The sequence below is a fragment of the Eufriesea mexicana genome, unplaced genomic scaffold (genome assembly GCF_001483705.2).
Source record: "Eufriesea mexicana isolate 0111107269 unplaced genomic scaffold, ASM148370v2 scaffold481, whole genome shotgun sequence".
NCBI classification, from domain to species: domain Eukaryota; kingdom Metazoa; phylum Arthropoda; class Insecta; order Hymenoptera; family Apidae; genus Eufriesea; species Eufriesea mexicana.
Genome location: NW_016908629.1, coordinates 142178 through 154266, shown reverse-complemented (window position 1 = coordinate 154266; position 12089 = coordinate 142178). Strand labels below are relative to the sequence as shown.

The following is a 12089-nucleotide window of genomic DNA, read 5'->3' as shown; positions in this document are numbered from 1 at the left end:
AGTATTATAAATAATTTATGCGATTATCGTACATTCACTCAATATACACTATGGTCACATACAATCCAAATACATCTATTTCGTACAAATGAGGAAATATTCAGACCTTCTCTTAATACTAGTGTATTTCCCACGATGATTCATGTTGTATGCAGAGCTTGCACTAAGATATTTGCGTAAATAGTATCAGTTTGTATTTGTTTATGTGCATGTATAGAGAATATCAAGATATTTGTTTCCTTAGGACCATGTAAAAAATACATAGCTATTTATATACGAAAAAGTGCAAGGACATGCGGAATCATATTTAATTAATTGACAGTAGAAATGTCCCTCATTCTCTATTAGAACTTTTATCCACCTTAATATTCTTAATGTAGAAAGGATATAAATCTTTTAGAAGTCATAATTAAAAGTCATAAATCCGTTAAGCTACTGATTGAAATGCTAGGCCGTAAGTCTACGATGCAAAAATAATTTGACGTAACAAATACGCCCAAAAGCACAAAATTCGGCGCACACTTTGCATTAACTGTTAAGCATATCGTGTACCTATAAAAGCGATATCACTAAAATTGTTATTTTCCTATACATTAAATAAATATCTACATCACAAAACCTAAGCCACATTTATCGTATCGTTTGAGACATATGTAAGGGTGTTAACATCAAATCAAACGCAGTATCTTTAAAATTGGCACCACGTAAATTTGCATTGTGCAAATCAGATCCCGATAAGTCACAACACTGAAACAAGTACAAATAATTTAACGTTATCAAAAAAAATATGTATTATATGGAAAATAATTATTCGGAAAATAGTACCTCCAAATCAGCACCAGCTAAAATAGCTGATCTAAGAATACAGTTTTTTAAATTAGCATTTTTCAATGTTGCTACCCTAAGATTTACTGCAGCCATAATACTGCCTTCAAGATTGGCACCTTTAAGATTTACACCCTCCATATTGGCAGCTTGACCTAAAGGATCTTCAAAATTGCACGAGTGAAGATTGGCAGCGGCTAAATTTGCGCATAGCATTCTGACGCAAATTAACTGAGCACCTTGTAGATTTGCATGAGACAAATCTGCTCGTTCAAAACAACAACCCGATAAATTTGAACCTGCTAAGCTACAGCCACGCATAATTGCATACTGAAATATTATTTCAAATTTGTACTAACTATATTTAGTTACTTATATAAACTTTATTAGAATATTCATATTATAATTATATTATAAGGTAATATAATTTTAATTACCTTAAAATTTATATTCCTAAGATCTAACTTTGATAAATCAGCACCAACAAAATTAACACCTTGAAATCTAAGTTCTGAAGTTGTAGATGTTGACATAATTGCTTTAAGTACATCTTTACGAGTAAAAGATACCAAACCACTTCTTTGAAGTTCCTCTTCATCTGCCATTGCAGTTAATATATTAATAGCACCTTCTAATCCATAAAAACGTGCTTCTGCCAAAACACCTAAAAAATTAACATTTATTAAAAAATATATAATCATTAAAACAAATATTGTAAATAAGATATTGAAATGACACAAAAATCACACTAAAAACTCATACAATCATATAAAAAATAAATTGTAAAGTATGATCAATACCACACCTGCCGCATTCACATTGGCATCAAGTATTATTTGTCCATGTCTTAAGTAATTTAACAATGGTTCAAAGTAAGTAGGACTCCTATCAATTAGAAATGCACCATTTTTATCTTGTCGGCTAGGTAAGATTCTCTGTTCTGTGCCTGTAGTGTCTGTAAACATTCTGTGTTTTCATATTATAAGTATGTACAAAGGTAATTTTTAACTAAAAATCAATAAAACAATGTCAGCATATTTTTTAATTTGTAATTTTGACTAAATCACAAATCAATTAAATACATTTGCTTACCTAGCCAACATACTCATTGGTTCATTTTTTGTCAAAGTATCTCTAGTTGTTGTAAAATATTTTCCACCAACATTCAATGTAATCCATTCTGAACAAGTATTTAACTGACTCTGGGTACAAAGCTTATCCTTTGGAATAAAATCTTCTCCACATGAAACATATAAAACATCATCATCCCTGTAAAAAGTTCATTTTATTATATTATTATATGTACCATGAATAAAACATAGATTATTGATCTTGATATACCATTTACTTTACCGAATTAGGTTTATATCATCAATTTCTCCACCCTGAGCATTAAATATTCTTTTTACAGTAATGTTAAATTTTGAGCTGGCTGCTATTAACAATTCATCTAATGAATTGCTTAGATTAAATACCTAAAACAAATTAAATTATGCATATACGATTTATTTTTTATATGTGAAATATTTACTTTATAATTTCTTAAAATAATCACCTGAATAAATTTTGATTGAAAAACTTAGTTGTTACATAAAACAAAATGTATAAAAATAAAAAAAGACAAAAATCATAGAAATTTTATATTTTTTAATTATATTCCTTTACAAAATTTAATAAACCTTTTCTAAATATAAATTTATCATTTCTAATATAAATATATTATAAAGTAACAATTTTAACAATAATTTTTATAGATTTATGTTTATTGTAAACTATATAAATCTTTAATGAAAATTAAATAGAATAAACTTTTCATTAAATATTCAACATGGTAAAAATTATATAGGATCTAGAGATTACAAAAGTATTCTCATTTTGTTCATACTTTATTGAAGCTTTTATTTAAATATTCTTTCATAATATATAAATATGTTGTCAAACACAATTTCACATAATTATATACTAACTTCAATTTAAAAAACTATATATTCAAGTAAACTATATTATATTAAACATTAATTATTGTATTAAATATGAATAAAAACAATATATTTTTTAAAATAAATATTTTATTTAAACAGAAAAATATTGCAAGAAGACTATGTATAAAAATAATCTACAATAAAATAAAATAATTGAAAAGTATATACTTATTAAAACTTTGTTTACTTATAAAATCATATATAATATATATGAAATACATTATTCAAAATAACATAATATGCGATTCATAACTATAATATATAACAAGAATTGGAAAAGGCATGATATATATTTCATTGAAAATAAAAAGCAAACTCTAGAACACAGTTTATTATACATATGAATAAAATCACAGCCACCTTGCCATTTAAAATATTGTTTCCATTGACAAAAAGTGTTACTCTCTTCATAACTAGAAGGGTACAAAACTGTATGTAATAAAAGAACAATATTATTTGACGATACTAGAAAATAACAAAATCACGAACAATTTCCATTTGACACCGTACAATTTGCCATGTTAAAAACGACTGCAAGATCCACGGTATAAATTTTGTAGATATGCTGTAAGACCAACTACATATCATAAATTCCCTATTCAGAAACACGTTCAGTCAAAAGTCTTAGCGCATTCGTAAATATGTACATGTAAAGAGTGAATAACATGTAATAAAAATCATAACACAACAAAAAACTGAACTGTTTTACTTTCTTGTTTAAAATAATTATTGAAAGAAAATTCAAAAAATATACCTTTATATTTTTATATAGTATACAAATTTTAATTACTTGTTCTATTTTGATCAGATATAAGAATTATCTTCATTTATTAGTATGAAATGCAAATAAATTTTAGTAGGAATGTATTATACTGACTTCTCTTATTTTTGCCTGTTTATCGTAAATTGTACCATTGACTTTAACATCTTTCTTGACTATGATACTTGTTAGTGTAAATAAAGAAGATTGGTATCACTGATTATTATTCATTTACTCACACAGATGCAACATTTAACCTAGACGCAAAATCAAGACTATGGCTGCGTACTGTTTTACGGGATGACTTCGTCAGTGAAAATGAATGATTGTTTAATATTCAAGTGAATTACAATCATTTTGAATAATTTATTTATCATGGAATTGGGTTTACCCAATACGTTATTGGCAGGTGATCCACGATTAGTAGATCACATTGTGGGAGAAGTTAAATCTCAAGGAATTTTTGATCAATTTCGTAAAGAATGTATCGCTGATGTTGATACGAAGGTATGTAACATTTATTGAAACAATAAATTTATTATTGAAACCTCATATAATGATAAAAATATTTACACAATTATTTTAAACATTATTGTTGAATTATGATACAGTCATTAATAAAGCAATATATAGCTATGCTTTTTAAATACTATATTTGTATACATATTATATACTAAAAATTCTTCAATAAAAATTTAGTTTTTGAAACTCTTGTTTTCATCTACGTATAATTATAGATATACATGATATATCTAATAATCTGTATCATTCTTATTGTAGCCAGCATATCAAAATTTACGTACAAGAGTTGAAGGATCTGTAAATTCTTTTCTGAGTAAACAATCATGGAAACCAGATTTAAACAAAAACCAATTGAGAGAAACATTACGAAAACACATACACGAAGCTCCATATTTAGATGCTGGTGTAGAACGCATAGTAGATCAAGTAGTAAATCCAAAAGTATATTCTGTTTTTATGACTCAAATTGAAGATGTAGTATACAAGTTTCTAGGCATAGAAAGACCTAAGGCAAAAGAAAAAAATGGTGCATGTGGCCTTAAAGATTTGTTACCCAAAGATTTAGATCCTGTTTCGCCAGAATCTGATAAAAATAGTTTAAAAGATGTATCTTTGGAATCTGTGGATGCAATGGAAGATTTAGAAATAAAGAAAGACATAAAATTAGTTAATGAACAAAAATTCCAAGAGGAAGAAATTTTCAATGAAAAAGATAAAGATAATATATCTGAAAATGGACAAATTTCTTCTGAAGAGAAAGCATTAGATGAAAGTGATAAAATTTTTAATAAGACTGGTAGTATTTTAAATTTAAATATATCTGGAAAATCAGATGATAAAACAGAAGAAGATGAAGAAGATAGTCCTACTTTTGAACCAATTGATATTATGAATTTAAATGAATCTAACAACTCTAATGATTCACATTTATCAGGTATATCAGAATTAACTAGCCATAGATCTAGAAGTCCTGATTTTTGTAATGAATTATCAAGAGATAATTTCGATTATAGTAACCAAGATTCACAGCTAAGTAAAGTTTCTTCTGATTCTCGGTTATCAATTGTAACTGACTTTGGATCTTCTAATCATGCATCAACACCAATACACGATGTATTGAAAGATGATTTCAATAAAGATAAATGTGATGTTAAAAATAATAAAGACAATTTTAAAATTGTCAAAGAATATGAAACTAGTAAAAATAAAAGTAATAAAAATATTTTTGAATTAAATAAAACTAAAGATATACAAGATGTTAAAGATTCTAAAAATATTAAAAACAATTTATCATCTAAAGAAAATTCTCGTGATGCTACAGACAGTAGTATAAAAGATAAATATGAACATAAAAATAATAAAGAAAAAAGCAAGGACACTGAATCCAAATCAAAATCAAAAGATAAAAATTATGTGAAAGATGGAAAACATCATAGAGATAGAAATAGTGATAAAAAGAAAGAAAGAAGTCATAGTAGTTCAAAGTATGATAAATATGATAAAAATAAAATTAAAGATAAAAATGATCAACCAAGAGACAGTATAGAAAAAATAAAAGATGCAGAAAAAGATATCAATACTAAAGTAAAGGAAGATAAGATAAGAGAAACAGACAAGAAAGATAATATCAGTAAAGAAGGGAAAGATCTAAAAGATCTATACAAAGAAAAAATTAGAGAACTTAGAGAAAAGAAAGAATTAACAGAAAAGGAAAAATTGAATAAAGACAATAAAGAATTAAAATCAAACAAAGAAAATAAAGATAAAAAGGATTCTCCAAAAGACAAGAAACTTTATAAAAAGGAACATAAAAGTTCATCTAGAAATTCCTCATCAAGTTCTCATGACATCAAAACTGTTAAAGCATTTGACAAAATTATTGATGGAAAAGAAAAAAAAAGTGAACCAAAAGACAAAGATAAGAATAAACGAGATGAAAGACGTATTTCTAAAGATTATATAAAGTCTAAAAACCATCTCAGTATAAAATCAGAAGCAACAGAAAAATTAGAAAAACAAGATATAAAGAAATTTATAAAAAATGAAAAGGAAGAAAAAATAGAAAAATCTGAAATACGAAAAGATATTAAATCAAGTAGTGAGAAATTAAACGGCAAAAAAGACGCCAAAAACTACCCGCAAAGTAAAAGCGCAACTCGAAACGAGAAATTAGATAGTAAAAGAGATAGTAAAAATGATTTACAACATAAAGACAAAAGGCGAAGAGAAGAAAAAAAGTCCAAGCCAAAAGATGATCATTCTAGTTTAAGAAGGAATTCTAATGATCGACGCTCTACAGACAGAGATGGTTCAAATGGATCAAGCAGTAAAAGCTCACAATCTAGTAGTTCTAGTTCTAATATTGCAAGCAGTAAATCAAGTACATCAACTTTTTCTAAAGAAACAAACCATATGAGTAATTCTGGTAGTGAAACATCAGACAATATTGAAGAAGTTCATACAAGTGATTTAAAATTATCATTAGAACAACAAAGTTCTGTAATGGACAGAGAAACAGAATTACATACAGAATATAAAACAGACAGCACTAGTAATTATGAAACACACGTCAAACAAGAATTAGAATTTAATTATGTTAATTTACCCTTAAAAAAACGAGCAATACCAGGAGAAGATAATAGCATTTCAGGAGAAATGAAAGTAAAGAAACCAAAATTTGCAAAAAATATACATGAAGCCAAGAAATTAATGAAAATTAGAAAACAAATAGAGAAACAAAAACTTAAAGAAAATAAAAAATTAGAAAAGAAATTTATACAAAAAATAGAACAACCAATACAATCAAATACAGTAAATAATGATAATTTCGAAAGTATGCCAGATGAGGAACGTGTTCAAATAATAGAAATACCAGATGAAGAATATGAAGAACCATATCCTGAGAAACATACTAATCTAACATTAGAAGAAAGATCAATAATAATGTTACAAACTGAAGTTGGTACAAAAGATTTATTGGAAACACATTCTAATCTAAAATTAAGATTGTCAGATATGGAACTGCGTATAGAGAAATCATTAATTGAAGCACTTTTGAATAAAACAGAAGAAGAATCTGCTCAACAATCAAGTTCTAATACTCAGACAAAACTATCTGAAAATGAAGAAGTTGAAGACTTACAAAATAAAGAATCATTACCTTCTGCAATAGAAGAAACAAACAGCAATTTGATAAGAGCAGAAAAAATTAATGATTCTATGGAAACATGTTCTAAAAAAGAAACACAGCAAGAAACTAGTACATCTAAATTAGAAGAATATATAACATTTCAAGAATCAAGTAACTATTTTAGTGTTAATACCAATAAAACAGACATAAATGAAAAAAAGGAACACCTAATGTCAAGTAGTACAAGTACAGAAGATGTAACTTGTTCAAATAATAATAGAAGTATAGAAATACCTACAACATCAAAATTTATAAATGAAGATGTTTCTCAGAATGCTCAAAATAAGAGTCTTTCCAATTTAAATAGATATGTAACTGATGGAGACTGCATTATAAAAGTTAAAGAGGAACTGCAGGCAATAGAATCCACATCAATGGAAACTGAAGATAATGAATATTGTCGTTACTTTAAAGCCGATAATGAAAAATCGGAGAAATTCTCTAATTTCTTAGAATCACTGGAATTAGTAAAAAATAGTTCTTTAGAAGACATAATAGAGAGTTTAGGAGGACAAGTTGTCTCTTCAATGCCAAAAGCTATGGCACCACCTTTACCAAAACGGAAACACTCATCTAGCCCATTAACAGATATATTATTAAATAATTCAAATAATAACAACGATGGTCATAAAAAAGTACTGAATTTATCTAATGAAGAAGCATTAAATAATATAAAAAAAAGAAAATTAATACCTAAAAAACAAAGACTTCAAGCAAATATATGTGCTCCACAAGGACTTTTAAATGGAGAAAATTTTGTAATGCCTTTGAGTCCTGAGAGTGATGTATCTGCAACCAGTGAAAAAATACCTTCTTCAAATCTAATTAAAGAAGATAAAAGGTATGTTGAACAATTATTTATTTCTTTTATTTTTTTTTATTTTTTTTAAGTACTTATTTCTTCTATTATTCTTTACTGTAGGATAAAATGTTTTAATCAGAAATTTTTTGTAACTTTTAAACAAATTTTTTATTTTTGCAAATACATGTAACAAATTAAAAATATTATGCTTATATTTATTAAAAATTTTTTTTAAGGTTCCTATTTATGAAAAAACTTGTCAAGTTACCCAGAAGTTATTGATATATCAAAAATCAACAAGCTATATAAAATATATAATGTAAAAAATTGAATCTACATATTTTTTGTAACATTAAAATACTCTGTTTAAAATATAAATTAATGATTCTATGGAAACATGTTCTAAAAAAGAAACACAGCAAGAAACTAGTACATCTAAATTAGAAGAATATATAACATTTCAAGAATCAAGTAACTATTTTAGTGTTAATACCAATAAAACAGACATAAATGAAAAAAAGGAACACCTAATGTCAAGTAGTACAAGTACAGAAGATGTAACTTGTTCAAATAATAATAGAAGTATAGAAATACCTACAACATCAAAATTTATAAATGAAGATGTTTCTCAGAATGCTCAAAATAAGAGTCTTTCCAATTTAAATAGATATGTAACTGATGGAGACTGCATTATAAAAGTTAAAGAGGAACTGCAGGCAATAGAATCCACATCAATGGAAACTGAAGATAATGAATATTGTCGTTACTTTAAAGCCGATAATGAAAAATCGGAGAAATTCTCTAATTTCTTAGAATCACTGGAATTAGTAAAAAATAGTTCTTTAGAAGACATAATAGAGAGTTTAGGAGGACAAGTTGTCTCTTCAATGCCAAAAGCTATGGCACCACCTTTACCAAAACGGAAACACTCATCTAGCCCATTAACAGATATATTATTAAATAATTCAAATAATAACAACGATGGTCATAAAAAAGTACTGAATTTATCTAATGAAGAAGCATTAAATAATATAAAAAAAAGAAAATTAATACCTAAAAAACAAAGACTTCAAGCAAATATATGTGCTCCACAAGGACTTTTAAATGGAGAAAATTTTGTAATGCCTTTGAGTCCTGAGAGTGATGTATCTGCAACCAGTGAAAAAATACCTTCTTCAAATCTAATTAAAGAAGATAAAAGGTATGTTGAACAATTATTTATTTCTTTTATTTTTTTTTATTTTTTTTAAGTACTTATTTCTTCTATTATTCTTTACTGTAGGATAAAATGTTTTAATCAGAAATTTTTTGTAACTTTTAAACAAATTTTTTATTTTTGCAAATACATGTAACAAATTAAAAATATTATGCTTATATTTATTAAAAATTTTTTTTAAGGTTCCTATTTATGAAAAAACTTGTCAAGTTACCCAGAAGTTATTGATATATCAAAAATCAACAAGCTATATAAAATATATAATGTAAAAAATTGAATCTACATATTTTTTGTAACATTAAAATACTCTGTTTAAAATATTAACCCTTTGAGCGCTATGGATGCATATATGCGTCTGGCGAAAGCTATCGGTGTGGACTATAGACGCATATATGCGTTTAGTTTAAATTGCCGGCATGGACTGAAGGCGCATATATGCGTTTGTCAATTTTTTCGATCACCTGCATAGAAATATTACAATTACTTTTGTGTGAGATAAATACAGATGCATTCCTCAGTAACAGCAGTAAACAAATACAAACAATGTCTCGTCAATGTCTATAACTTATTACTATTTGCGCCTTGAATAGTTAATCAACAGAGTACAGTCTAGCGAAAAAGTATTCCGTCCGCAGCGATCGTCAGCGCTAGCCGCGCGCCGTCCGTACGGACCGTATAGGCCACAAGTATTCAGTATTCAAAGGGTTAATACATCTTCACTATTCATACCATAACTAGTTTATTATATAATTACAGCCGGCATAGAAGCAGTCAGCGTTATTCAAGTGATGACTTATACAAACCACGTCCATTATTTTCAAGTTCTTCTCGCAGAAGTAGGAGATCTAATCAGGTATAGCTAGTAATCTGTAGTTTCAGGTGTTGAATTGTTTTACTTTATATAATACAAAAAAGAAGTCCTAGTTGTTGATTCTAGTAACACATTCTACATTATATTTAAATCAGATATTTTTAAACTTTAAATAATATAAAATACTGATGTGACCAAGAAAAAATCTGTAAAATATTACGCATATAGTATCTTTAAAATTTATTCTAAAAATTTATTTTCCAATTAATATATTTAACATTTTTTTAAATATATATTGCATTAGCACAGTGTAAGTTTTGTATAGATTGATGACTTTTTAATTTACCATAAATTTTTAAAAATAAATTGGCATTGCATTTAACTAGAATAAATACTAAATATATTTTTAAAGAATTCTTAGGTGATGTTATAATTTGAGTAAGTAATTGAGTAATATGTAGAAATATTCAATCGAATGCAGTATTAACAAAATACACACTTGAAAACTATTTTTAAATAAAAATATGCATTTTTTAAAGATACTTATTTCAGAAACAATAAAGCATACAGTACTTCAAAAATTTCAAAAAAAGTGAACAAAATGTGAAGTATGTACATGTATTAAATTAAATTGTATAGTTATTAAATTTCATTAAAATTCACTGTAAAATTTTATTTTTTCAAGGAAGGACATGTATAAATTTTTGTGAATAATGTATGTTTAAGTTACTTATTAAGTATATTGAGTACTATATACTTAAGTAGTCTTTATTTATAAAAAAAGAGAAAGAATGTGGGATAGTTAATATTTTTTCATATTGCTTATATTAAAATTTTTGTATAAAGCTCAACTTCTTATAAAAAATACACAAAACTGCAATTAATAGTGTGCAATTTTCATTAATATATATGTACATTGCAAAAGTACAGAATATATTAATAAGATTACAAGTTAAATAATTATCATATATACATTATTTGACACAAATACATTACTCAAAATGTAAGTTTTATATATAATTACAAGAATTTTACATAAATGTAATTTTCTTTTAAGCTATTATTTATCAAAGTTTATATGTTGATAAAAAATGTGCATAAGAATATTGTAATCTTGATGAAATTAAAAGGGAAGGAATTGTTACAGCTTCTGGACAATTTCCTTACACACTGATAATGTATGATTCCTAGAAATAATAATATAGTTTATATTGCGTGATATATTCTACTAATAAATTTTTTGCACTTATGTTTGACAAGGGTGGTAGAAATTGAGATCAACTGCACTGTGATGTCAAAAAAAATAAACAATAGTTTTCAGGTTTTTTTTTGTTAATATAGAATAAAAACATCAAAAAATTGCAATGCAAAGGAATCATCCATTGCATAGCATCACACTTTTCACCCAAAACTTAAAAATCATAATGTTAAATTTTTACAAAGAATGTTACATTTATTAATAAGCGTGTTCTTTATTCTGTACATGCATAAGTTTGTATAAATATGTATATAAAACAAAAGTACATTACACTTTATTACTGTGAAAATACTGTAGAATATTTTTTCCAACTTTTTAAAATATTTATTGCCATATGTAATATAATAACTAACAATTTATAAAACCTATTACTACTATAATTGCTTTAAAATAAAGCGACATTTTGTATACATGTTAAACGGTCCATAAATATTTAAATCCTTCCTTTAATTTTAGATAATTAAGCAAGAAGTCATAGTACATATATGGTGTAGTCATTATTCCGTATATTTCAATCATGTTTCAACAGAAATTTCCTGAATTAAAATTAGTAAACAATACATTTAAAGAATATTATCTGATAAACATTGTAAATAATGACAATGATATGAAATTACATATATACACGTGCATATACCGATAATATTATGGAATGTTTAACCATAAAGAACATATGAAATATACCCGATATATGAAATTAATGATTAAATAATTCATCAAGTT

General features: G+C 26.0%; 2 protein-coding genes across 4 annotated transcripts; one reads left to right on the top strand and one right to left on the bottom strand.

Annotated features, from left to right (window-relative positions):
* Nucleotides 1–457: 457 nt before the first annotated feature.
* On the bottom strand, nucleotides 458–3218 carry LOC108545531 (BTB/POZ domain-containing protein KCTD9). 3 transcript variants are annotated; one of them, XM_017897202.1, is made up of 8 exons: nucleotides 3146–3218; nucleotides 2381–2403; nucleotides 2179–2300; nucleotides 1918–2094; nucleotides 1631–1791; nucleotides 1263–1489; nucleotides 826–1155; nucleotides 458–747 (listed from the first exon to the last, which is right to left on the bottom strand). In XM_017897202.1, the coding sequence occupies exons 1-8, from the start codon at nucleotides 3216–3218 to the stop codon at nucleotides 631–633; spliced, it is 1230 nt and encodes a 409-aa protein (XP_017752691.1). In that variant the 3' UTR covers nucleotides 458–630. The 3 variants fall into 3 exon arrangements, with proteins under 3 accessions (XP_017752691.1, XP_017752693.1, XP_017752692.1); XM_017897204.1 differs by lacking the exon at nucleotides 2381–2403 and having other exon boundaries at nucleotides 3165–3218; XM_017897203.1 differs by lacking the exon at nucleotides 2381–2403 and having other exon boundaries at nucleotides 3168–3218.
* A 628-nt stretch (nucleotides 3219–3846) lies between these two features.
* Nucleotides 3847–10212, top strand: LOC108545530 (biorientation of chromosomes in cell division protein 1-like 1). Its single transcript, XM_017897201.1, has 3 exons — nucleotides 3847–4074; nucleotides 4348–8120; nucleotides 10054–10212. The coding sequence occupies exons 1-3, from the start codon at nucleotides 3943–3945 to the stop codon at nucleotides 10154–10156; spliced, it is 4008 nt and encodes a 1335-aa protein (XP_017752690.1). The 5' UTR covers nucleotides 3847–3942; the 3' UTR covers nucleotides 10157–10212.
* Nucleotides 10213–12089: the final 1877 nt, after the last annotated feature.

Bases quoted from the DNA above. Each gene is read 5' to 3' on its own strand.
- LOC108545531 (XM_017897202.1), bottom strand. From the start codon at position 3,218: ATGAAGAGAGTAACACTTTTTGTCAATGGAAACAATATTTTAAATGGC. The intron at 1,792-1,917 runs GTAAGCAAATGT...ATGAAAACACAG, and splicing joins CCAATGAGTATGTTGGCTAG to AATGTTTACAGACACTACAG. The intron at 1,490-1,630 runs GTGTGGTATTGA...TTAATTTTTTAG, and splicing joins TGCCAATGTGAATGCGGCAG to GTGTTTTGGCAGAAGCACGT.
- LOC108545530 (XM_017897201.1), top strand. From the start codon at position 3,943: ATGGAATTGGGTTTACCCAATACGTTATTGGCAGGTGATCCACGATTA. The intron at 4,075-4,347 runs GTATGTAACATT...TTCTTATTGTAG, and splicing joins TCGCTGATGTTGATACGAAG to CCAGCATATCAAAATTTACG. The intron at 8,121-10,053 runs GTATGTTGAACA...ATATAATTACAG, and splicing joins CTAATTAAAGAAGATAAAAG to CCGGCATAGAAGCAGTCAGC.